The sequence below is a fragment of the Anticarsia gemmatalis genome, chromosome 8, assembly GCF_050436995.1.
Source record: "Anticarsia gemmatalis isolate Benzon Research Colony breed Stoneville strain chromosome 8, ilAntGemm2 primary, whole genome shotgun sequence".
NCBI classification, from domain to species: Eukaryota; Metazoa; Arthropoda; class Insecta; order Lepidoptera; family Erebidae; genus Anticarsia; species Anticarsia gemmatalis.
Window position 1 is genome coordinate 4,670,895 of NC_134752.1, and position 23,649 is coordinate 4,694,543.

Sequence of the window (23,649 nt, forward strand, 5' to 3'; positions counted from 1 at the left end):
CTGTGTCCGCTTGTAATACTCCAGATGTTCTGATAACAAACTTATTTACGTATATTTTTATAACAATTTTGGATGTTTTATAGTGATTTGCAGCGACGGGCGCGAGGCATTTTCATTCGGATAGAACAGCAAAAGGCATTGTTCTTTTTTATTTTATTGTAATACAGCATATACTTTAATTTAGTAATACGTTGCTTCTAAGTGGGACACACTCCATTTACTAAAATTGGGATGAAATTGTTATTTCTTTATCTTAAATATTAAGAAGGATAATGAAAATAGGGATACCCAAAAATACTTTGCTGTATAAACGTTTAATTTACAAACATTACAATTAAGATAAACTCTAAAAACTATGTAGGAATTTTAATAATTAAGTATATTAAAAACTATGACATAAGGTACCACACTATAGTCCTCAAACATACAGGAGCCTACAGTTCATTTGCTAGTTATTTTCATTTTTTTCTCAGTTTAGCAGTTGATTCAGTGCGTAACAGGTGGGTTACTCGAAGTGCAATAAAACGCCCGCAACAGAAACCTTCCATAAGTTCCGTTTTGATAAACGTCTGTCATTATCTTATGTGGAACTTAAACGGGTATCTGAATTTTTGCTTATTTGTACTCTTTTCCTCGCTCTTAGTTGAATAAAATCGTTTAATCAACAGAGCGAGAATGTACGTTGTGACTCATTCACAATTCAACCTATATTTCAGTAATTTACAAAAAAATATATATATTTTTGATGCAACTAGCCAATTCTACAAATTTCTTAACACATTTTTTTATTATATTTTTAGGTTAAGCAAGTGCATCCTCTGAACTATGCGCTCTTACTCTGTCCTCAGTCTTATTTTCTGCAGCTGCTTCTAATGATTCCTGGATTTCCCTCAAACTCTTGCCCTTCGTTTCTACTACCAAGAAGTAAGTAAACAGTGCTCCCACGAAAGTGGAACAGGCATAGAAAGCGAACGTTCCAGGCATACCCAGTACATCCTTCATCTGTTGATAGCTTTTTGCGACTAAGAAATTTGTGGCTCCACCAAGAACATTAATGAATGTTGTCGCAACTAATTTCACATTGAGAGGGAATATTTCAGCTAAAAGAACATAACCTAAGCTGTTGTAGCCCACTGTTGACAATACAGTGAATATAATGATTCCTACAAAGGGTACGTAGTTGGAGTAACGGAAGAAAGTAGGGTGGGTGAAAAAATACGCCGAAATAGCAAGCGTGACCCCCGAGCTGATGTACGAGAACAACAACAATGGACGTCGTCCAATCTTGTCCACTATGATTGATAACAAAATACCTGTAAAACAAAACTTATTAGAATCACAACTGTAAAATCACATTGTACATATCGTGATACCAGACTTCTTACCAGAAAAAAGATTAATAGCTGCGAATATAAGCAGTGCAGTGGACAACGAGATATCCATCTCACATTCTTCAATGATAATACCTAAATACTGTAAAATGGCTACAGATCCACTCAATACTGATGTCAGTTTTAACCCTGCAAATAAAAAAAGCATTTAGCTGGACTCCTGGGTAGACAATAACATGACAAGGGCAGATAGGGGTAACGGTAACGTAAACGTAAGTCGATGACGTAGTTAATTTCACCGGGAATATTTCCCGCTTTTTTGCTCTTGTGTCGCGCGGCATTTTACAAACATACATATATCGGACACATAGTACAACTAGATCCGAAACAATTATTTGTGGCTCGCACAAATAATGATCCGTGTGGAAATCGAACCCACAACCTCCCGAAGCAGTGATATCGGTGTGGCGGCGAAATCCACTGCGCCACGGAGGTAATGAAATAAAGAATGTTTGGCAGATATAAGGCCTTACAATTAACATAGAAAGCTAAGTGAAAATGAAAGCAAGAGAACTTACCAATCATCATTATTAACGGCTTTCGGTACTGCTTGCCAGTAAACAGTTCTTTAAGCGTACCATCTCGAACCGTCTCCGTTTGAACATCGGATCTCATGACCGACAGTTTTTCTTCTATCTCTTCAAGCTAAAACATGATATTACGCAATTTTAGGCGACTGAAAGTTTACTTATCTATTTCAGTTTCGATTTTTTTGTCGAAACTACTTCTCTTCTTTTTACCAATAAATGTAATTTGTCAAGTTAAAGCAAAAGTTTAATTGAGATTGTGCAGTATTACTTGAGGATAAACACAATTGTAGATTACTTGTTTAAGTTTTCATGTTTCGGCATGGTGGGTGATTAATAATCCATGGCATTTTAGAATTTTTTTCTTCATGAAGAATTGCTCTCGTGGCGCAGGGACTTTTACAAACAACGGGCTCAAAGCACGACCAGACCCGAAACAATTGTTTGTGGATCGCACAAATAATTGTTCCGTGTGAGAATCGATCCCACGACCTTCCGACGCAATCGTAGCGGCGTGGTGACCTTAACCACTGCGCCACGAAGGCAGTTATACATAGGTTTTAAATTCTTACATTTTTATCCTTGCTCTCACTCAGTTTAATCAAAGCTTGTCTCGCTGCATCCACCTTATTTTCTTTTAACAAATAATAAGGTGATTCAGGCACAAAATAGCAGGCGATGAAGTAGCAAATAGGCAGGGGTAGTATTGACCAATTCAAAACGTTGTACGAAACGAGCGGCCCCACACACATAGCAAAGAAATTTCCTAAACTGAAGCAGTAGAAGTTGATTGCCAATATTGTGCCTCTGATTTCTTTACTTGATATTTCTGCTAGATACGGTGTGGTCACCTGCAAGAAAGACATATTATGCTTTATCTCTTTAAAACATCGATACATAATAATATCTTAAAAGATTCTCTCGCCCCAAATATTTATGTATGCCTGTACTAGCCAACTGCGTGCAATACACAGAAACTTCAGCTAACGCAACCGACAAGAAATCAGGCGAAGGACCAACTATTACACTACCAGTTATACTTGTTTTTCAGAGTTCTATTGCACGAAAAGTGAATGTAAGGTAAGTTTCGCTATTCTCTCTTCTTGCACTTCGAGCAATCAATAAGAATAGGAATCACAGTATAGAATATCATAGGAATAACTATTACTTTTCGTACGACTCACGATTGGAAGTATTGGAACTGATCACAGCAGTCGCACTCACTCCCGAAGAGCGACCGAAATATTAGGTCGGGGAAAAAGTCTTTTCGCATTAAAGTATGTATAAACTTGTAATAAAATCTATTTGGCTTCAAGAATCACAAATGAGTACACGGTTCATTAGGTTTCTTTCAGTGAGCTTGTGAGGTACTCCAATATCGAGGTTTTTTGTAGAGAAAAGATTTTATTACAAATTCATACATACTATAATGCGAAAAGACTTTTTCCCCGACCTAATAGTTAGGATTTCATAACAATATAGCAATTCATAACTATATAATTAATATGTATATAATATGTAACTCAAAACATTATATAATTCAATTTATCACTTACGTTTCCTACTATAGCGCTGGCTATTCCCCATAGAAATTGAGTCATATAAAGCAACCATACTGACGTCGTGGTAGAAATAGATATCTGAAAATATATTTTGTTTTTGTTAAGACAAAATCAATATACAAAATAGTTCTAGAATAATGGACAACAGTTGGATTTCCAAATGGCAATTTTGGTTCCGATTTTACTAATTTCATTAAATTACCCTCTTATTCATAAAAATATATGAAGTTATGAAAGGTTTATAAAGAGTTTTGTTTCGTTCACTCCTTAGAAAAAGAAAAAGAGAAAACATATTATAGTAGATTTTTAACTAAAATAGGTTTATAGTGTGTTTATGAATAAGATGGTATACAATTTTAAAACAGTAAGTGAGATATGTATAAAGTATAGTATTACCGTTGCAATCAAGATAGGCACAGCACTTCCCAATAGGGTGAGTCGCCTCCCGACGTTGTCAGTGAAAAATCGCGCTATTAAACTACCAACTATGTATCCAGGGAAACCCACTGATGCCATCCAAGATATTTGTTTCTGAAAGCAAATATCAAATTATTGTACAAGCATACACAATATACACATCTATACCAATATTATAAAGCTGAAGAGTTTGTTTGTCTCTTTGAACGCGCTAATCTCAGGAACTACTGGTGCGAATTGAAAAATTATGTTGTTAATTTACTGTTGAATAGCCTATTTATAACATCACGCTACGACCAACAGGAGCACGCGAGTACCAATAAAAAATGTTTCAAAAAGGGGGAAAATATGGCCCGATGATAATGATTAACAAATTTATTCGAAGCAAAAGTTTAAGTCTGGAAATGTCTTGTTGTACCTCCTTCGGAAAGCCGCCGACACGTGTCAACAGTTCGATATCGGTGACTTCATTTCAAAGGCAGTCTGCAAGTCTATGTTTATGAATAATATATATGATGCGTTTGAAAGAGCTACCGACAAAAGGTCGTCGCTATGTGTCTTTGGGTCAATGACTTACATTATTATGGTCAATGACTTATCTATCTGGCTTATAACACGATAACCCACGGCAAGACTGGTTGTCAGACTTTCAAACTTTTGACTACTGGTAAGGACAGTCAAAGATCTTCTCTAGAAAATGGCAGCTGGGACCACAACTTAACGTGCCTCCCAAAACACGGAGAAACCCCATATGTACAAGATGGTCACCCATCCACAGAGCAACCTTGTTAAGCGTAACTTAACCCCAGAGATCAATTCGTGCGACTTTTGTTACTAAGTCACGAGCTCCCAATGTCATAAATAAATATTACGCTATTGTCTTACCGGTGTAATGTTGACCGGAGTCTCATTGTTTAGTAACTTCGGTAATACAGGTGTAGTCCATGCGAGTAGAACGCCAATCGTCACGGCGGCCAGTGACACTGTAAAAATGATAATAATTTACTCTAACACCAATTTTGTTACAAGTACCTTTAGTCCGACAACTTAGTAAGGAAGACTCTAGATTATGATTTATAGCTTATTCTTAATGTTATTAAATTCCAACGCATGCTATATTCACCTATAAGTAGTTATGCAATTAGTTAGATGTGTAAGTTAAAAATACCTATGTACGAATCATTGTAATAACTGTTGGTGAATCTAAATAATATAAATAACTTTGTGTCATTTCAAAATAAACTAGCCGTATCAAACAGGCTACAGGTCGTTTGTATAGCTGTTCCAGCCGCTAACCTTGCATACAGTGCTCGCTACTAAGTTGATAGACTAAAATAATGCAGTAATATGAAACGAAAACACGGACATCCTGCATTCCACACTTTTATAACCCAGTGGAACTGCAGGCTTACCAACTGCTTTATGAGTTCTTCAAAGCAAAGAGGCCTATGACCCAGGGCCCAATAAAACAACGAGAAAAAATTAGGGGCCTGTTTAATGTGTTTTACAATAATTTTATAGTCGAGGGTGCAGAAATCTGACTTCGGATAATACTTATCTCATGTATAATAGAATACGGGAATTAACGCGAACAGGCTGAAGTCAGCCTGCGACCACGGCAAGTGCAACCTGCACCGAACCGTTAGGCATTTTAAGGTAAAATGCGTGTTCGCGTTAATTCCCATATCCTATTATACATTAAACATGCAACGCGAGAGTTTAAAAGTTATGAATACTTATCCCAGTTTAGAAAAGAGTTGCTATTTTCGGTGACAAGATTACCTTGTGAGTATTGGAGATAAATACATAGATAAGTGTTACTGTACTGATTGTATCGATGAGGTAAGAGAATGAACATTTTTTCGTATTTGTTTATTATGGTTTTCCATAGCTTGAGTATATACCGTATAAAGCCTATTAAAGAATGAATAAACAATATTACTGCTTGGTGAGAAAAAAACATTCAGTTTGGTTTTCTACGATTGTGTAGAGTTTTTTAAAATTCCTATATGGTTAAAAATTGGTTGCATTAAATAATTTATTTTAGGAGCTATTTTTGAATAAAATTAAAGGGAGATTGAGACGAAAGACCAAGTGCAAATTAAAAATTTTACGGGTCAATGTCCCACTGCTAGACAAGGGTCAATGAGGAAGGGTTAGGCCTTGAGTCCGATCTTAACATAGACTCATTTTTAATACATCATACCATCACTAACATAACTGTTATAAACACAAATCTATGAAATAACAAAAAAAAATGATATAATGTACTCACCCGCAAACGTGGATAAATATTGTACTTTATAAGACTTTTTCATTTTCACTGTGTTAACTTAATATGTACTGATAAATTTACCGTACACAATATTAAATCGCATACGTAAAATCATTCAGTTTCCGCGTTACTTGAACCGAGTACTACGATTGTTTGTAAAATGTATATTGTTTAAATATATATCTAGAACTTATCGTGAGAATAACATTGGATGCATATCACCGGAAACTATATAGATTACTGACAAATATAACATGGCTTTATCAATGATTTTGACAGAATCATTGATGTTTGTAGTTCGGTTTTAGTTACTCACTACTTGGCCAGGCGATATGACTAACCGTTTAGCATCAATGGAACCCATCAAATTCGTGGGAAACCCTTAATATACCTATAATGATATAATCATTCTGTCCCACCTTAACCTCTTTGGCGCGGTTGGTAGTGAGTGAGTAGTTGGTAGTTGGTAGTGCCAGTCACGAGGTCCTGGGCTCGATTCCTGGGTCGGGCAAAATGATATTGGTATTTTCTAATTGACATTAAAGTTATTCTTAATAGTAGCCCGGAATTGAACATGCTCGGTATTTGGCAATAGGCTCGCCCCCTATTGGGAACTGGGACTGACATTATAAACAGCGAAGCGAAGTTGTATTTCATACATTTCTGATTATACCTACACATATAGCAAGCGTGATAATATAAATGTATGTATTATTAATCTGTAACTAAATGTGTTCATCATAATAACAAAAAAATATATTCCTTTAAAAGCTGGAGCGATATAGGTGAAATTTGTATGTATACTTTAATGTATTGAGGGGTCATGAATAATCATCATCATCAATACCAGCGCACGCAACAAAAGCTTTTGAATATATTATTGATCCGACAATTGGATAAATATAGCACTTTGCCTGATGAAGGAGACGAATCTAAGACACCGTGTTGCATAGTCGTTAAAACAACAGAATTCTTTTTCAGACCACCATTATCATGCTTACAATAACAGAGACTCCTAACAGCCAGTTAGCATTACCTTCATTCAATCGCAACCCCTAGCGCTATTCATTGTTAATTTATTACGATGTTCTTTATATATTTTATTAAGAAAATTCTAATGTACTTATAACTTACATGTGTAGTTGAAACTATTAGTGTGAGGTGGTAATCTATACTATCTTTACTAATATTATAAAGCTGAAGAGTTTGTTTGTTTTTTTGAACGCGCAAATCTCAGAAACTACTGGTTGGATTTAGCAAAATTATTTCAGTGTCAGATGGTCCATTTATCGAGAAAGGCTTTAGGCTATATAACAAGAAGTTGTTGTGGGTCAGCTATAAATAAATAAATAAATTTCTGAAGTGACATTTCAGTATTGATATTTAGGTGGTTACAATTATTTATAGATAGGTAAAGTACACTTAAAGATACGAATTCGTCACAGGTGTCAAACAAATTTGGATATTCCCACTATCAAGATTTCCTCGAAATACATGAGTACAACAAATAATAATAGATCCAATCTCTTTGAAGATTACAACATACATGGGGAGATTTATCTTCAAGACAATATGTTACATGTTCTAGGAAGCTGGTGGTTGTTTGTTTGTTTATGTTGGGAGCTTCACTACATACTAATTACATATTATAAATTAAAGTTAAAAGCCTGTCTGTCTATCTGTTAGTGCTGAACTGAAAATCTAGCTAAAGGAATTTTTCCCAGTTTTCAAAAATAGATATTGCAATGTCTGATGAATTTTTCAGTGTATATTTTGTTACAGTTTTATGTAAAATAACTATTTAAAGGTCAGAGCGGGTGGATAGTGTTTTATATTACTAGATTTTTGTCGCTACTCCGTCCGCCGGGACGGAAATAAAACATGCAACCTTCGTTATGTCAAGTAGAAAACCACAGACAAAATCTAGTATTTCTATAGGCTATGTGTGATTCTGGTTCATAAGCTGCAACACAGCTAAATTTCATCAAAATCTGTTTTGCAGTTTCAGCGTAATTGAGATTAAAAAAAGATCCATCTGATCATCTAAATTTAGCATTTATATTATTAGTAAAAATATAAAAGAGAAATTACACGTAATTATAACACAAACAAAAAGCTAATTATTTTGTCTATTAAATAAACGAAATTATTTAACGTTAATAGACTCATAACGTTACTGCTCACTATTATACTAATTATAAATATCAGGAGACCAATCGATAATATTTATGACCACAGTGGGTTTCAATACCGACCGGTTCCTGGAAATTCATAATTTATTAATATAAACTATGTGAACATGAACCTAGTAAAACGTTATTTAAAACGTGTATTTTAATTGCTTCACCGCACAGATTTGAGGCGGTGAACTAAAGGTATTCTGAAACTAACGAGCTGCGGATAATCAGATTGTCGTTAATTATGTACGAATCTGCTTACTTAGTTTAACTCTAATTTACTTTTGTCTTGCATGCAACAGGCGCATTTAGGTTTTGTCTCCTTTCCTTTAAGTTAAATAGTGGAATGGAGAATAAAATTTACTGCTTTCGTGGCGCAGTAGTTAAGATAGCCACGCCAATCGGTCATGGTTCGATTCCCACACGAAAAATTAACATTAACAAATAGCTGTTTCGAGTCTGGTTGTCCGTTAGTTGTAAAAGTATTGTGCACAAGAGCGATTCTTAGTGCGGGAGACTAGCGGTTCTAACGAAAAATATTGTATGAACATTTATTCAGCGCTTATAGCGGATGCCGTTGAAACTATTTTAACAGTAGGTATATTTTAAATGTCAAAGTCTCGATACTCGATTGTACCGACCGTAGAGAATCACGCTACTGTTTACTTGTTTCTACTCAACGTGGTCCACCACGCCATGGCCATGTGTCTTCCCCGTGTATATGCTTATCTTAACAAAACACTATTGCTACCGAAATAGAGGAAACTAACAATGATGTTTTATCATTATCTGATCGTTTTAGTATCATCTCTTAAAAATACAAACAAGTGATAAGATCTTTGGCCTTCACTACAGCGTAAAATGCATTACCGTGTCAATTCCTCTATAGTATTAGATAACTTTATATTACAATGGTTACCTTACCAAGAAGATAAGATACAGGGAGGTACCAATTTTGGTCCAATCCTCCAATGTATGAATCATCCTTGGATGAGTATTTTAGAGCTGGAAAAGAGTTGTTATGGCGCTAAGTTCCAAGTCTTGTTAAGTGTTATTTATATTCAATGTTATACCACTCATATCAAAAGGTAACGCAAACCGCACACCTGATCAGCGCCCCAAGCGGATGTCGCTGGAATTAATTTTTCAGTAGGTACATTTTAAATGTTAAACTCGATACTCGTTGACACGAACTGTAGCGCGCTTCTATAATATAATATATATTATATACCACAGTACCAACTGTGCAGTTGGTAATATCGAGGATCCAGAGATTGACATTTAAAATGTACTGTCAAAATAGTTTCTACGACGTCCGCTAGTTACGCTGGCCAGATTTTCATGCAAAATTTCTTAATAATTAGCCGGTTGTCGAAAGTCGATAGGAGCAAAGAATCACGCTACTGTAGAAAGACGGGCTGCAATGCTTATAAAAATACTAATATCATCCTTTCTATATGTTCTTGACTTGACATGACTTTCTGTCCAATTTACCTGTTTAGTGTAGAATCTATTTCGATATCAATCTTTGACTTAAACGGTACTAAACTTAGCTTCCTATTGGTATTCAAACACTATCTATTATAGCCACAACTCGTGGTAGTGGGACATTGTTCTACACAATACGGGATTCCTGTGTCGTACGTGACATTAATGCTTAGTATCGCACCTATTGCTAAACTATCAATAAATATTTGCTGAACGCTGCTGGTCCACTGTATTCGATGATATTGAGGTGCTTCTCTGTGATAATGTAGGTTTAGTGTATAATAAAATTACTAACCATTTTTTAGTAAATTGTTTAGTCACAATATTTTTATTTGTTTATTCATAATCAAGCCAATATGTAAAGATATGGACTAAATGCCTAATAAAGATAAAACGTCGTAAGCGAAAGTTATTTTTAGCCATAACTCTTCCTACTATAATAATATGAAGTTGAAGAGTCTGTTCTCTCTGTTTGTTTGTCTGAGCGCGCTACACTTAAAACCTACGGGTTTGAATTGAAAAGAACCTTTTGCGCATTTGTGGTAGCTATAGATTTTTAAATACCATTTTTTAACTACTAAGAGTGTAGCAGCAATAAATATTGTTGTAAAATCAAGAATACTGTACTCCACGCAGATAGAGTCGCGCCCGGGCACTAGTTGTATCTGGGGGCACGGAAGTGCCCCCGCAAGTCGAGCAAAAAAAAGCGGCACGGCCGTAACATCCTTTTCTCGAAGCAATTCGGGCTATTTTTGACACCCCTATAATTTCGTTGTGGATAAAACAAGAAGCCTGGATTTTCAGCAACTAATCAGTCATTGTATAAACACGGTATATTTAAAATTTCAGTCAATTTGAACCAGTAGTTTAAGAATGACCACTTGTTAAAATTTTGAATTTTGTCACTCACTGATTCACTGATTCACTGATTCACTGACTCACTGACTCACCGATCATCAAAAGTCTAAGGTACTTCTAGCAGACTTAAAAGCTTAAAATTTAGAATACAAATAGGGTTTAGTGTCTTAATCATGGGAAAAATTTAATATTTTCTAATTTCGGTCCAGTTTTCTAAATACACTAACTGCAACAATAACTTTGTAATCCCCTATAAATGTATAAGATTACAAGGTTACATTTGCAGTTAATGAATTATTATTACTGTAGAAAATAAAATAAATTGGTGTAAATAGGTACCTACTATATGAGGCATAACGGGAGGGGGTATAAGGTGGGTAAGGGTGTTTAGCCCATGAAACTGAACAACATTCCCATAGGAAAATATGTTGAATTAGGAAAAAAAAACGTCTTTCCATACAAATTGGACTTATGTTCGCTCTACAAAAAGAAGTGAGATGCCATCAAAAACATTCTGTAAAAACCTCAAGTCTCGCCGTAAAAAGTTGTGAGATCTATATAATACCAAGTCGATTAATCTATTTAGTCTCTACTTAAAGGACCTTCTGTCTTATGTTATTACGTATGTTATTATCATGCCAATTTAAAAAAAAATACCTTTAAAACAAATAGATCGACTTGGTCATCGCAAGAAAACACAAATTCGCCATTAACATTTCAGGAGCATTAACTTCTCGTCGTGCTGTGTAGTGTGATACATACTAATAATCAAAACATGCGATGGCCAGGTCGGTCTATTTGTTTTAAAGGTATTTTTTTTTAAATTGGCATGATAATAACATACGTAATAACATAAGACAGAAGGTCCTTTAAGTAGAGACTAAATAGATTAATCGACTTGGTATTATATAGATCTCACAACTTTTTACGGCGAGACTTGAGGTTTTTACAGAATGTTTTTGATGGCATATATTTTACACGTGCCGTCTGTTGATACTGCTATATACTGGATACGTCAGATTCCTAGCTATTATTTGACAGCTGATTAAGACCAAACGACACGCTCTCAGTATAACAAGGTAAGCATTGGATTAAGATATCATGACCGATATTCAGGATAATCTATAACAAACACGATTTTAAAATAACGCAATTTTGTTCGTGCGTTTGGCACGCACGGTTGGAATTGTCGAGTATCGAAAGTTTAACTCTTAAAATGTACTGCCAAAATAGTTCCTACGACGCCCGTTAGAGGCGCTGATCAGATTTTCATCTCGATAGCTAGCCGGTTGTCGGTAGTCGCTAGTGGTAGAGAATCCAGCTAGAAGTTAAAGGAGCCATCTTGTGTAGTCCAAAGATTTGTTGTCATTAGACTTAAAAATAAATTGACAAATCCTGCGAACCATATAATTATGTTTCTGTTCACAGACGTTGTCAAAACGACTTACAAACTTTAATTAGTGTCTTAATACAACATTCAAACCTAAGCTATCCCGAATCTGTTGAAGACAACCGCAAGTCTATACGTATAACAATATTCCCGTGGCCACAAACTCGAAGCTAAACCAACAAGTGGACTCGAAGCTCGCGTGTTTACACATTCAAAATAGCAATTAGCAAGCCGTCGATCAAGTGAGAGGCCTGTCAACCCTTCGCTGTTTCATCATCAATTTCCTTTAAACGTCCTATACGCTGACAAAACTTGCTTAACACATTTTTCGTTGAATTTTGTGACTACAGTATTGCGGATTATTGCGCAATATTGTGGAATATGTATTTCTATGAATCACAGGTGCCAACAGTTGATAAACAGAGACGCAACAATTTGTTTACATGCCTTTTTAAGACTACTTTAGCAATTTTAAGATTGTCAATATCGATATAAGGTATGCGGATCTCCACTCGCAGATAAGTTGACATGTTGCTACAATTTCACTAGAAAAAAATCGTGCGGCTTTAATTCATTTGAACCCATTACTGTACTACTGCTAGGCTAATTTAATAAATTTCAACTTATTTAATACGACTGCTAAGCAAAGATCTCCTTCTAAAATGAGGAAGGGTTAGAACTTGAAGCTAAAACGTTGACCAAGTGGAGACTTGGGGACTGGGTATATTGATAGCGATCGAATATTTTTATGATTGACAGACTCTGGTTGTAGTCTCTTTGGAGGTTTTAATTGTATGCTAGTTGTTACCTGCTGCTGGAACGGCTAGCTGGGAACAAGAAAATAAAGCGCGATTCACACTTAAAACGTGTACGGGTCGGGCGCGGATTGGACGCGGGCAGTGTGGTATCTTCTATATGAATACAAGTATTAAGTCCCGCCGTACTCCCGTCCAGACTAGCACCTGACACACACCCGCTTACTGTGTTAATGACGCTTAACACATTTTCTTCTACCATAATAAACATATACTTTTTAATTACATTAGTCTACTCCTTCAAACACCACCGAGCACACTATGCTTATATTTATAAATGCGAATATAGATATATTTATTATCGTCTGTGTGACCTTTCAGTCTATAAGCATGGGCAGAGTGGTCGGTAGGTTTGATGTCATCCCTTGTACGATGCGCATTAATCGAATCTGTCAGCGGACAAATGTAATCGGATCAATGGTTTTAAAACGTCCGCCCACGTTTTTATTCGTTTGATTGGTATCTCGAGTTCATAATTAGGTCGACAATTTGCTCAAAGGTTTAAGGTAAATACGGTAAAATTTATTTTGGAACTGAAAAGGTTAGAGCTGAATAGGAATCATTATACATATTTACATAATATTACGCCCATTAAACCCAGAGAGGTATTGCGGGGTGTAATAGTTTCACCAGTAACTGTGTTAGTCCGATGTAATATGGTGCGAGGCTATTGCTATATACTGGGTATTTTTAACCCAGGACTACATTTGAGAATAATCTGATATAAATTAGAAAAAGACCGATAGGTCTTTGCCGCCCTGGAACTCGAACCCGGGATCTCGTGGTCAGCAGTTGGATACATTACTGACCGCGCCACAAATACAAATAACTCTAAAAGCAAGGCCCTAAGCCAGTAACTATTACAAAAAATATTGGTTGTTACAAAGTCAATGTAATAATACAACACTTAAACACTTATTTTATTTAATAAATAAATTATTTCAAAGTAACAATCATCTTCTCTTCTCAGTCGATACCGTCAATGTAACTTTATTTCACTTTACTGCCGTAAAATGTATGCCAACTATATTTTCTTCAAAATCAGTTACTGGCCTTCGCGTGATTTGTTAACTGCCTACTAACTTACGCTGTTTCTCTGTTATTTTATTTTTCATTACTCTCTTGCTTCTCTTCATTTGCCACAACCTTGTTCAATTTGTCCTCAGCCTCATCATATATATCTCCTTGTAACTCAATCTGGATTTCTCTTAAACTCTTGCCTTTGGTTTCAATAGCCATGAAGTGAGTGAACAGAGCTCCTAAGAAAGCCGACGCGGCGTAGAACCAAAAAGTTCCGGACAAGCCTAAAATATCCTTCATCTGTTGATATCCTTTCACGGTGAAGAAATTTAAAAACCCACCCAGAACGTTAATCAATGTAGTAGCAACTAATTTAACGTTCATAGGAAATATTTCGGCAAGGAGGATAGAACCTAAGCTGTTGTAACCCACAGTTGATAATACAGTGAATATTATGATTCCTACAAAAGGTACGTAGCTAGAATATCGGAAGAAGGTAGGGCGGGTGAAGAAATACGCTGATATGCCGAGCGTGATTGCAGAGCCTATGAAAGAGTAAAACAATAATGGTCGTCGTCCAATCTTGTCCACTATTACTGATAACAATACACCTGAAAAGATTCACTAAATTAGAATTAAATACAAAAATAAAATTAAGTATTCGTTGCTTAAAGTTAGATCAACTAAAAGGCTATGAGTTATTTCGTATTTGTGTTCCTCACCGGACAATAATTTTATAGCTCCAAATGCAATCAGTGCGGTAGACATTTCTATGTCCATCTTACATTCCTGAATGATAACGCCTAAATACTGTGAAATAGCTATAGAGCCAGTCATTACTGCAGCCAATTTTAATCCTGCAAAAAGAACATTAAAGTTGGGTAAAATCGTACTCAACTTATTATAATTAAGGGACTATACAAAATCTGGCCAACATTGTTTATTTTTGACTAGAAATAGTGCCATCTGTTTTTCATTTGAGAAACCAACTGAACTGACTATAGTTGTATTTGAGCTGTGTCTTTGAGGGAATGAATTTACGCGTTAAATAATAGATGGCGCTAGTCACAACATAACGAAATACCCACTTTTCAGCTATCATTTCAGAATTAAGTAAAAACAGACAAGAGAGAAAGAAGAAAATATTCTTACCAATAACCATTACTAATGCTTTTCTGTACTGCTTTCCGGTAAACAGTTCTTTAAGAGAGCCAGAACGGAGCATCTCCTTATAAACGTCCGATTTCATTCCAGTTAATCTTTCTTCCAATTCCTAAAATTAAAATGGTGATTTAAAAGCCAGACACACGCTGTGAATTGAATTAAATATATTACTTGCTTTTTAGTTCTAACATTTTCATCGCTACTCCCGCCCAATTTGATCAAAGCCTGCCTCGCGGCGTCCACTTTGGCTTCTTTCAGCAAATAATAAGGAGATTCCGGTACAAAACAGCAGACGATGAAATAGCAAATAGGCAGAGCTAATACTATCCAGTTTAAAGTATCATACGATATGAAAGGTCCTATACACATGACGAGGAAGTTGCCGAAACTGAACAGATAGCGATTGGCTGCTAACAATGTCCCTCTGATTTCCTTGTCTGAGATTTCTGCTAGATACATTGTGGATACCTGGAAAATAAAGGTACTTATAAAAAATATATTCTCGACATTAATCGACGGAACGGCAGACTTGGTGCGTTGACTGTTGGGGGTTAGAATTCTTTAGTTACCAACCTTTTAAAGACTTCCGCCCCCTACCCAAGATAAAAAAAAACATCCAGCACCGCACATTAAATGGTAATATATTATATCTAATCATATTATTAAATTATATCTAGTTAACATTCCTGGCGTGAGCTTCATACTTACATTTCCTACTATGGCGCCGGCAACGCCCCATAGAAAATGTGTCACGTAAAGCAGCCATACTTTAGTCGTGTTTAAAATAATCACCTGAAACAGAGATTATTAGGTATACTTATTTATATTAATAAATAAAATGTGGGTCAATGAAGAAAAACAGATGCTTCGTTAGCGCCAATTGGGAAAATCCAAATTATCAAACAAATTATATGATTACTGTTGACCCGTAGTTTAGTAATAAGTAGTTTATTCTCTATACAATAACTACTGATACGATACAATACACAATCAGTATATTATAATAACCAAACAAAAATATTACAGATGAACTAAAGAACACGGATATTGAAGCTGTACGTAATATATATCATAACCAATTTTCATAATTATATTGGTTTTTCAATTTAGCTATGAGAGAATATATGTATATTATGATTCCTTCGAATGAAAATAATAAGGATTTGTTTATATTAAACACAAATAGTTATACTTTGCCTGTTTCCAAAATAACGATGTATAAAATCAGAGTTTCATCGTTCCAATCAAAATAGGCACAGCACTTCCCAGGATAGTGGCTCGCCTCCCGACGTTGTCTGTCATGTATCGCGACATTAAACTACCGCCTACAAACCCCGGGAACCCTATCGATGCCATCCAAGATATCTCTTCCTGAAAAAGAAACAGTTGAGGATTGATTTACACTAACGGCCATTTTCAATATTCTATCACAGATTGCAGTACAGTGCAGTGCACGTTGTAACGATATTATAATGCTTGTATGCGGTGAGTAAGCAATAGAAAATTTTGTTTAGAATGAAGGAATAGAGAATCGAAATATGATGACTAAACTATCTAAGGTTAGAATTAGAAGATAGAAAAGGGAGAAGATATTCTGACCAAACCACATATATCAACGACTAGACCTGACCCGCGCAACTACGCTCGCGTCACCTAAGAGAGAATGGGTCATATTGTTCCCCGTGTTTGTAACATTTTTTACTGGTACTCTACTCCCATGCGTGATGTTATATAGGCTATAGCCTTCCTCAATAAATAGGCTATCCAACAGTAAAATATTTTTTCAATTTGCACCAGTAGTTCTTGAGATTAGCTTTATAATATTAGTATAGATATATTGATTCGGCACGCTTAAAAGTGCGTAGGTACCTATATGCAATGACACAGATAGCTACACTTGTTATCTTCTCAAATCCCACCAGTTACTGTCGGTTTACCTTAGTAATATTGATCGCAGTCTCATTGTTAAGAAACTTTGGCATGACAGGAGTAATCCATGCGAGTAGAACGCCAGACGTCACAGCAGCCAGTGACACTGTAAGCATAATAATGAATCATGGCCTCCTGACCTACTCTCGGTCATCGTAATTTCTTTCGAAGCTCACCTATAATGCCTGGCACCCATTCTCGATATTGACAAGGAAAGGATTCAACGGTATCCATATAAGTGGACAATGGCATAGTCCGATAGTGGAAGCTAGTATACATTGTCTATTCACCGTTCTCATAAGCCGGTAAAACATCAGCGTAGAGAATCCATCAATGCCGGTTTTACGCTCTCCGAGGTACAGAGGTCTATGACCCCAAATCACATATAACACGCAATCATCACTGATTACTTTGTATTTTATACAATCGCTGATGTATTTGTTGATTTATAATATAAAGATATCTTGTACTGCAGACACTACAGTCGCATTTACTTGACAACATGATGATAACCTGCTGAACCACACTTGGTAATGACATAAATATTTGAATGACGTCTAATAATAACTAAGTGCAAGAAACATGTGTTATTTACACGTATTAAGAAAAGCTTTACTTAGTGCATGTGAATCAAATACGAATAGAATGTTGAACAGATATCGCCTCAATCGACATAACATCGATAGACAAATATGCGTCCCCATTTCAAACGGTTATACGGGCTGCTAAGTGCTAGTGTATTTGCAAGTTTATTGCAATACTATTTTCTATGAATTCCTTTGTTAATACATATAAATAATGAAAAACTGTTGTATGTACTCACCAGCAAACGACACAAAATACTGTATTCTCGCAGATCTCTTCATTTTGCACTCTGTTTACCGTACTAATTTATAAACGACCACAACATACAACATTCTGTTCCACACAATTAACCACACTGAGCGTTAGTTGACCCGTGATTCACAACATCACGACGATCCATGAAACAGCTCTTTATCATGTAAATTTAGAAGGCTAAAACATTATCTGTGACAATAATATTGCGTACTTATCAGCTGGCACAGTATAGATTGGTGGGAAATCTAGAGTGATGACATTATCTTTGATTGTGATAGAATCAATGATGTTCGTACAGTTTTATTTGCTTACTACTGTGGTCGGCAAGGCCACCCACCTTACCTTAAAAGGATAGAGCAACAATATTCGTGCGGAACACTTCAAACTAATTGATGTCCCACTTTTTGCGTGTATGTGTATTAAATACCGAGTAATTATAGGCGAGCATTTCGAGTTATCGTATATTTTAATATCGAAGTTTGTCAGAGATATAAACTTGTTACAGTATGTTTTTAGTTATATTTAGCAAGTCTCTCCTGTTCATGAATTTACAAATGCTTCCAAGCACTAGTCACCTGTTTCAAGATTTAATTGTCGTCATATGCTCGTCCCTGTGTGCCTACAACTACAAAATATATTAAATAAACTTACCACTGTGTTTAGTACACTTACAGATTACTTACCTAATCTGCGGCACTCAATGCTTGGCTACAAAACAATTGACACTAATAAATCAACGATAAAGCAATCGTATATTTATTTACGAACAAAGTACACAATAAAGTATAACTTTCTTCAACTGATTTTATTGACTAGAATCACAAAATGACAGAAGTCATCCTCATAAATACTGTTTTATTCTGTATCGATCTCATTTACTCATGTAGACGACTAAAAACTGTTAATATATATAAATGTATTGATATCTACATAAGGCCTCACACTAAGCCTCTTACAAATAAAAATATTAACTTCCTCAAAATAGAGATTGCACTATTTCGTTTCCAAGTTTTTAAGTTCCGTAGCCTCGACATCATTATTCGCCACAGCTTGGTTCAACTTTTCGCCAGCCTCATCGTAAATATCTCCTTGCAACTCAATCTGGATCTCTCTTAAGCTCTTACCCTTGGTTTCTAGGACTACGAAATGGGTAAACACGGCACCAAAAAGAGCCCAGCTTCCATAAAACCAGAAGACGCCAGTTAATCCTGATATATCCTTCATTGCCTGATATCCTTTAACTGCTAAGAAGTTTAAGAATCCTCCGAGTATAAGTGTTAAAGTCGTTCCAACAGATTTGACATTCATAGGAAATACTTCGGCAAGGATTGTGTTTACTAAGCTGTTGTAGCCTAAGTTGGATATTACGGTATAAGCTATGATCGCGATGAAAGGTATGTAGCCGTAGAAACTCGAAGAGGTGGGTTGTATAAAGAAATATGCCCCAACAATGACGAGGGTTATCGCGGACCCGAGGTAGGAGTACAACAGTAAAGGTTTCCGTCCAACCTTGTCCACTATCACTGATAAAAATACGCCTGCAAAAGATACATACAATTATTTCCAGACTGTAAGTAGCGAGGTTATTCAAAACTAAGTGAATTTTAGAAGTACTGAAATCGTAAACTAGGCCTATTTCTTTTTCATCTGATTATATTGGATGAAGTCTAAAATACCCTATTAATGTGAGACTGGATTTAAGCACTGCCATGTAACAAATGGAACTATGAAATATGATAGACAAATTAATACATTACCTGTGACCAATCTAAGAGCTCCAAACACGATGAGTACAGTCGACATACTGAGGCTCGTGTCGGTTTCCTGGGTAATACGTCCCAGGTATTGCGTTATGGCTAAAGAACCAGCCAATATTTGAGTACATTTTAATCCTAAAATGTGAAAATCATAACATTAGTAATGTCCTCCTCCTAGCCGATATACGGCTACGGCGGTCAGTTTCATTGAAACTGGCCATCTGTGCAGGACTTTGTTTATAGTGTCCAAGTGTGTGCACAATACACAGGTACACTCTCTATTCCATCACTCTCATAGTCCGGTGGGACGGATGACCGACACGACCAGAGAGAGGTCAGGCGCAGGACCGACGGCTTTACGTGCTCTCCGAGGCACGGAGGTCTTCGACCTCAACTTCCCAACTCCGGGCAATCTCTAAGAAATTCTTAACAGAAAATCTCAGAAAAGACTTTTTGGCCCGACCCAGGATTCGAACCCGAGACCTCTCGCACGGCAGTAACATACACTACCGACCGCGCCACAGAGGCAGTCAAACATTAACATTAGTATTACTATAGTAACTAGGGAGGGGTGAGGTCTTGAGTCCATCATGCTGGCCAAGTGCAGGTATCTTACTTACTTTTAAGTATCAGATAATTTAACAAATTTATTTCTTTTATTTATTTATATATTTGTTGTAACTTTATTAGCAGACAGGTTTATCAGTCACTTATACATAAACTGAGAATCTGGCCTTAAATGTATCTGCCAATTAGTTCCTATTTATACAATGCTTGGAAGATATATAATAATATAAATTATATATTAATTTATACCTATAACAATGATCAACGCTTTACGATACTGCTTGCCAGTGAGTAATTCTTTAAGAGAGCCGGAACGAAGCATCTCCTTGCGAACATCAGATCTCATCGCTGTTAATCTATCTTCTAAGACCTAGAAATTACAAAATTACTATATTACACATAACGTTCATTATAAAATCAAATAAATCACTCCTCCTTACTTTAGTCTTTGTACTAGAAAACTACTGTACTGCAGTGTTTGGTAAATGGCAATAGGCTCGTCCCCTATTACATGACTAATATTGTCAGTGGTGTAATGTGGATGCACCGCTGCCTTCACCGTCGGTATAACAGGCGTGAAACTATGTTTGTCGAAATCAAATCAGGACTAGAAATTGTCTGCCGAGACTACTGGTCAAATTGTAAAAATATTTTTCTTTGTCCAATAAAACGTAATTGTAACAATAAAATGAATTTATAAATCTCACCTTGTCGTCCTGATTTCCGCTGAGTTTAACCAAGGCTTGTCTGGCGGCTTCCACTTTCCCTTCTTTCAACAGATAATAAGGGGTTTCTGGTATAAAACAACAGGCGACGAAGTAGCTGATAGGTAGCACTAACAACATAGAGCTTAATGCTTTGTAAGATATGAACGGGCCCACGCACATGACGATGAAATTGCCGAAACTCGTCATAAAACGATTTACTGTTAATAATCTACCTCTTATTTCCTTGTCCGAGATTTCACTAAGATACATTGAAGAAACCTGAAAAAAACATAGGCACGTGTTAGACACATTTCTCGTTCAAATAAAGTTTCAACTACTATCATATCGGTATAGAGCTTTAGATTGCGCTGCAAAGCGTTGGCCCAACCGCTCACTTGCCCAGCATTGGAAAATTTACGGGTAAAATTATTGATATTACTTTTAAATCATCAAAAATATACTCACACTAGCTATCATGCCATTACCAATACCCCACAAAAAGCGAGTGACATATATCAGCCATGCCGAACTAGTCGTTAGAATTATAACCTGAAAACAAATTAATAGTATGAACAAATTTTTACCCAATTTCAATGTGTGTAACATTCATATGTCAAAGAAACTCGCGTTGTGATAACGTACAGCCTCTGCCCGCTACTTCATTCGCGTGAAAACTATCTATGTATGAAACCTTATCGGTAATCATTCAGTAGTTATGGCGTGATGAAGTAAGAAATATGTATCCAAATACATATCTTAAATTTTAATAAGGTGTAAGATTATACATATATAGAATAGATTTACCGCTCCAACAACTAAAGGAAAGGCGCTGCCTAACAAAGTGGTTCTTCTCCCAATCCTATCGGCCAAGTGCCGTGTCATCAGACCACCAGTCATGAAGCCTGGTGATGATATCGCTGCCACCCATGATATCTCGTGCTGGAAACAAAAATGAATACATGTTAAGTGTATAGTATAATATGGTCACCCATCCACGGAACAACCTCGGCAAGCATAGCTTAACCTCAGAGATCTAACCGCGCCGGCTGTTGTTACTTAGCCACGAGCTCCTTCTAAACACTTATTTCTTTAAGTCGGCTAAAAATAGTTAATTCCAAAAGGCCTCTTTCCCCGCCGCTGTTTCATCAGCACCAATTGTTGTATATTAGGTTTGACTCTAATTTGCTTCCTCTCTGAAAAGCGTGTGTTTTTCCTTCAGAGTTAACGGCCCAAAACTTACCTCTGTAATATTAATGCCCGTCTCGTTGTTGTGAAATTTCGGAAGGACCGGTGTAGACCAGGCCACTGTGACACCTATTGTTATAGCAGACAGCGATACTGGAAGAAAACATGTTACATATAAGTATGGTACATTAAATGTTCTGCGCCAGTACTTTAAAACAGGTCCCGAAATTTTCTAGATCATTGTTTTCCACGTTAATTTTGTTTATTGAAGAGTAATATGTATTATATTTATTTATTTATTTTAAAGTTAATATACAGCTTTGTATAAAGGCGGACTTAATGCCAGGGGCATTTTCTGCCAGTCTACCTTAGGATGAAGCAGAGATAATTACGAAGGTGTTTAAAAGAGTAAGGAAAGTGAGTTAAGAAAGAGTAGTCGGAGAGGTGAGTATTGCTACGAAATTATGACGTATTATTAATGTTTCAATATTTGTATTTAGAAAAAAAATACCTTATTGTGACTGAAAACGTTTTAAAGTTACGTTACTTTTCCCGACCAAGACTGAAAGTATCATCATCACCTTTAATCGCGTTTAAGATCCGTTTTGCATTGTAATATTATGAAGACAAATCACGATATTAAAAACATCTACCTATCGCGGACCGGCTTCTAGGCTTAAGTCTCCTTCCGTAATTAAAGAATTGGGCAATGAGTACACTACGCGCCACGTGAGGGTTTGGAGTCTTTACATACTTCAATAACTATTTAAAAGACACTCAGATAAGCAAGATTTTTCATGTTTGATCATGACGTATTCAAATAAAATTCGTCAGAAAATATTTTCACTGATAAAACTGTTCGTTATACCATCGACAAAGTCGAGACTACAGTAACATAAAAGCATGACAATTATTATTTTAAACACTTACCGGCAAAAGACACTAGATACTGCATTTTCTGTGACTTCTTCATTTTGTAAATATTTACTTACTTGTTTTATCTTTTAAAACCAAATTTCACATTAAGAGTTACTCGTGTATTACGAGGACTTTTACAGACCTACAAACAACAGACACAAAGTACATCCAGACGATAAATATTGAATAAAATCATATATTAGTCTACACTGTATTAGAAACTGTTATCACCATTCATATTACTTTTTGTTTAATCAAACTGTTACATTGTAATATGAGTGGGATGAAATAAATAAATCAACTTAGAATTCACGTGAACCTCTCACACCTTTTATCTGTACATTCAAGTCAGCACGTGGATGATAAAACCCCGACAGTGTAAAAGATTTTATCTTTCGCCTCTAATAAAATAGACTATCTATTATCTAATCGACGTCGTCACAATATGACAGTATGTACGAATTTTCGGACTATTGTATCTACTATTTATCTTATCCATGTGTGTACGTATTCCTTACTTATAATACTTATTTTATGTGGTATTAGAAAAATGCTTCCTCTGTAAAGATGTTTTATTCCAATATCATGCAACAATTTTAATATACTAAACTTTTATTGAGTCATTTTTTGTCATGAATGTTATAATCTATTTTATATCGATG

The 23,649-nt window shown here is 35.9% G+C and overlaps 3 protein-coding genes across 3 annotated transcripts; all 3 read right to left on the reverse strand.

The window, feature by feature from the left end:
- Positions 1-306: 306 nt before the first annotated feature.
- On the reverse strand, positions 307-6,324 carry LOC142974572 (facilitated trehalose transporter Tret1-like). Its single transcript, XM_076116987.1, has 8 exons — positions 6,173-6,324; positions 4,783-4,880; positions 3,877-4,011; positions 3,475-3,558; positions 2,491-2,769; positions 1,910-2,036; positions 1,386-1,520; positions 307-1,313 (listed from the first exon to the last, which is right to left on the reverse strand). The coding sequence occupies exons 1-8, from the start codon at positions 6,213-6,215 to the stop codon at positions 802-804; spliced, it is 1,413 nt and encodes a 470-aa protein (XP_075973102.1). The 5' UTR covers positions 6,216-6,324; the 3' UTR covers positions 307-801.
- Positions 6,325-13,837: 7,513 nt separating this feature from the next.
- On the reverse strand, positions 13,838-18,344 carry LOC142974539 (facilitated trehalose transporter Tret1-like). Its single transcript, XM_076116940.1, has 8 exons — positions 17,837-18,344; positions 17,022-17,119; positions 16,321-16,455; positions 15,793-15,876; positions 15,274-15,552; positions 15,073-15,193; positions 14,643-14,777; positions 13,838-14,531 (listed from the first exon to the last, which is right to left on the reverse strand). Exons 1-8 carry the CDS (start codon positions 17,877-17,879, stop codon positions 14,005-14,007), a joined length of 1,422 nt encoding a protein of 473 aa, XP_075973055.1. The 5' UTR covers positions 17,880-18,344; the 3' UTR covers positions 13,838-14,004.
- Positions 18,345-18,627: 283 nt separating this feature from the next.
- On the reverse strand, positions 18,628-23,333 carry LOC142974573 (facilitated trehalose transporter Tret1-like). The gene is made up of 8 exons (XM_076116988.1): positions 23,000-23,333; positions 22,125-22,222; positions 21,689-21,823; positions 21,350-21,433; positions 20,885-21,163; positions 20,427-20,547; positions 19,611-19,745; positions 18,628-19,391 (listed from the first exon to the last, which is right to left on the reverse strand). The coding sequence occupies exons 1-8, from the start codon at positions 23,040-23,042 to the stop codon at positions 18,847-18,849; spliced, it is 1,440 nt and encodes a 479-aa protein (XP_075973103.1). The 5' UTR covers positions 23,043-23,333; the 3' UTR covers positions 18,628-18,846.
- Positions 23,334-23,649: the final 316 nt, after the last annotated feature.

Excerpts from the sequence above, each read along its gene's own strand:
- LOC142974572 (XM_076116987.1), bottom strand. The coding sequence starts at position 6,215 with ATGAAAAAGTCTTATAAAGTACAATATTTATCCACGTTTGCGG. Across the intron at positions 4,012-4,782 it reads CTCCGGTCAACATTACACCG|AAACAAATATCTTGGATGGC; the intron begins GTAAGACAATAG and ends ATTTGCTTTCAG. Across the intron at positions 2,770-3,474 it reads CCAGCGCTATAGTAGGAAAC|GTGACCACACCGTATCTAGC; the intron begins GTAAGTGATAAA and ends TCTTTCTTGCAG.
- LOC142974539 (XM_076116940.1), bottom strand. The coding sequence starts at position 17,879 with ATGAAGAGATCTGCGAGAATACAGTATTTTGTGTCGTTTGCTG. Across the intron at positions 15,877-16,320 it reads TGCCTATTTTGATTGGAACG|GTGATTATTTTAAACACGAC; the intron begins ATGAAACTCTGA and ends TCTCTGTTTCAG. Across the intron at positions 14,778-15,072 it reads AGCATTAGTAATGGTTATTG|GATTAAAATTGGCTGCAGTA; the intron begins GTAAGAATATTT and ends TTCTTTTTGCAG.
- LOC142974573 (XM_076116988.1), bottom strand. The coding sequence starts at position 23,042 with ATGAAGAAGTCACAGAAAATGCAGTATCTAGTGTCTTTTGCCG. Across the intron at positions 21,434-21,688 it reads TTCCTTTAGTTGTTGGAGCG|GTTATAATTCTAACGACTAG; the intron begins GTAAATCTATTC and ends ATTTGTTTTCAG. Across the intron at positions 20,548-20,884 it reads GCGGAAATCAGGACGACAAG|GTCTTAGAAGATAGATTAAC; the intron begins GTGAGATTTATA and ends TGTAATTTCTAG.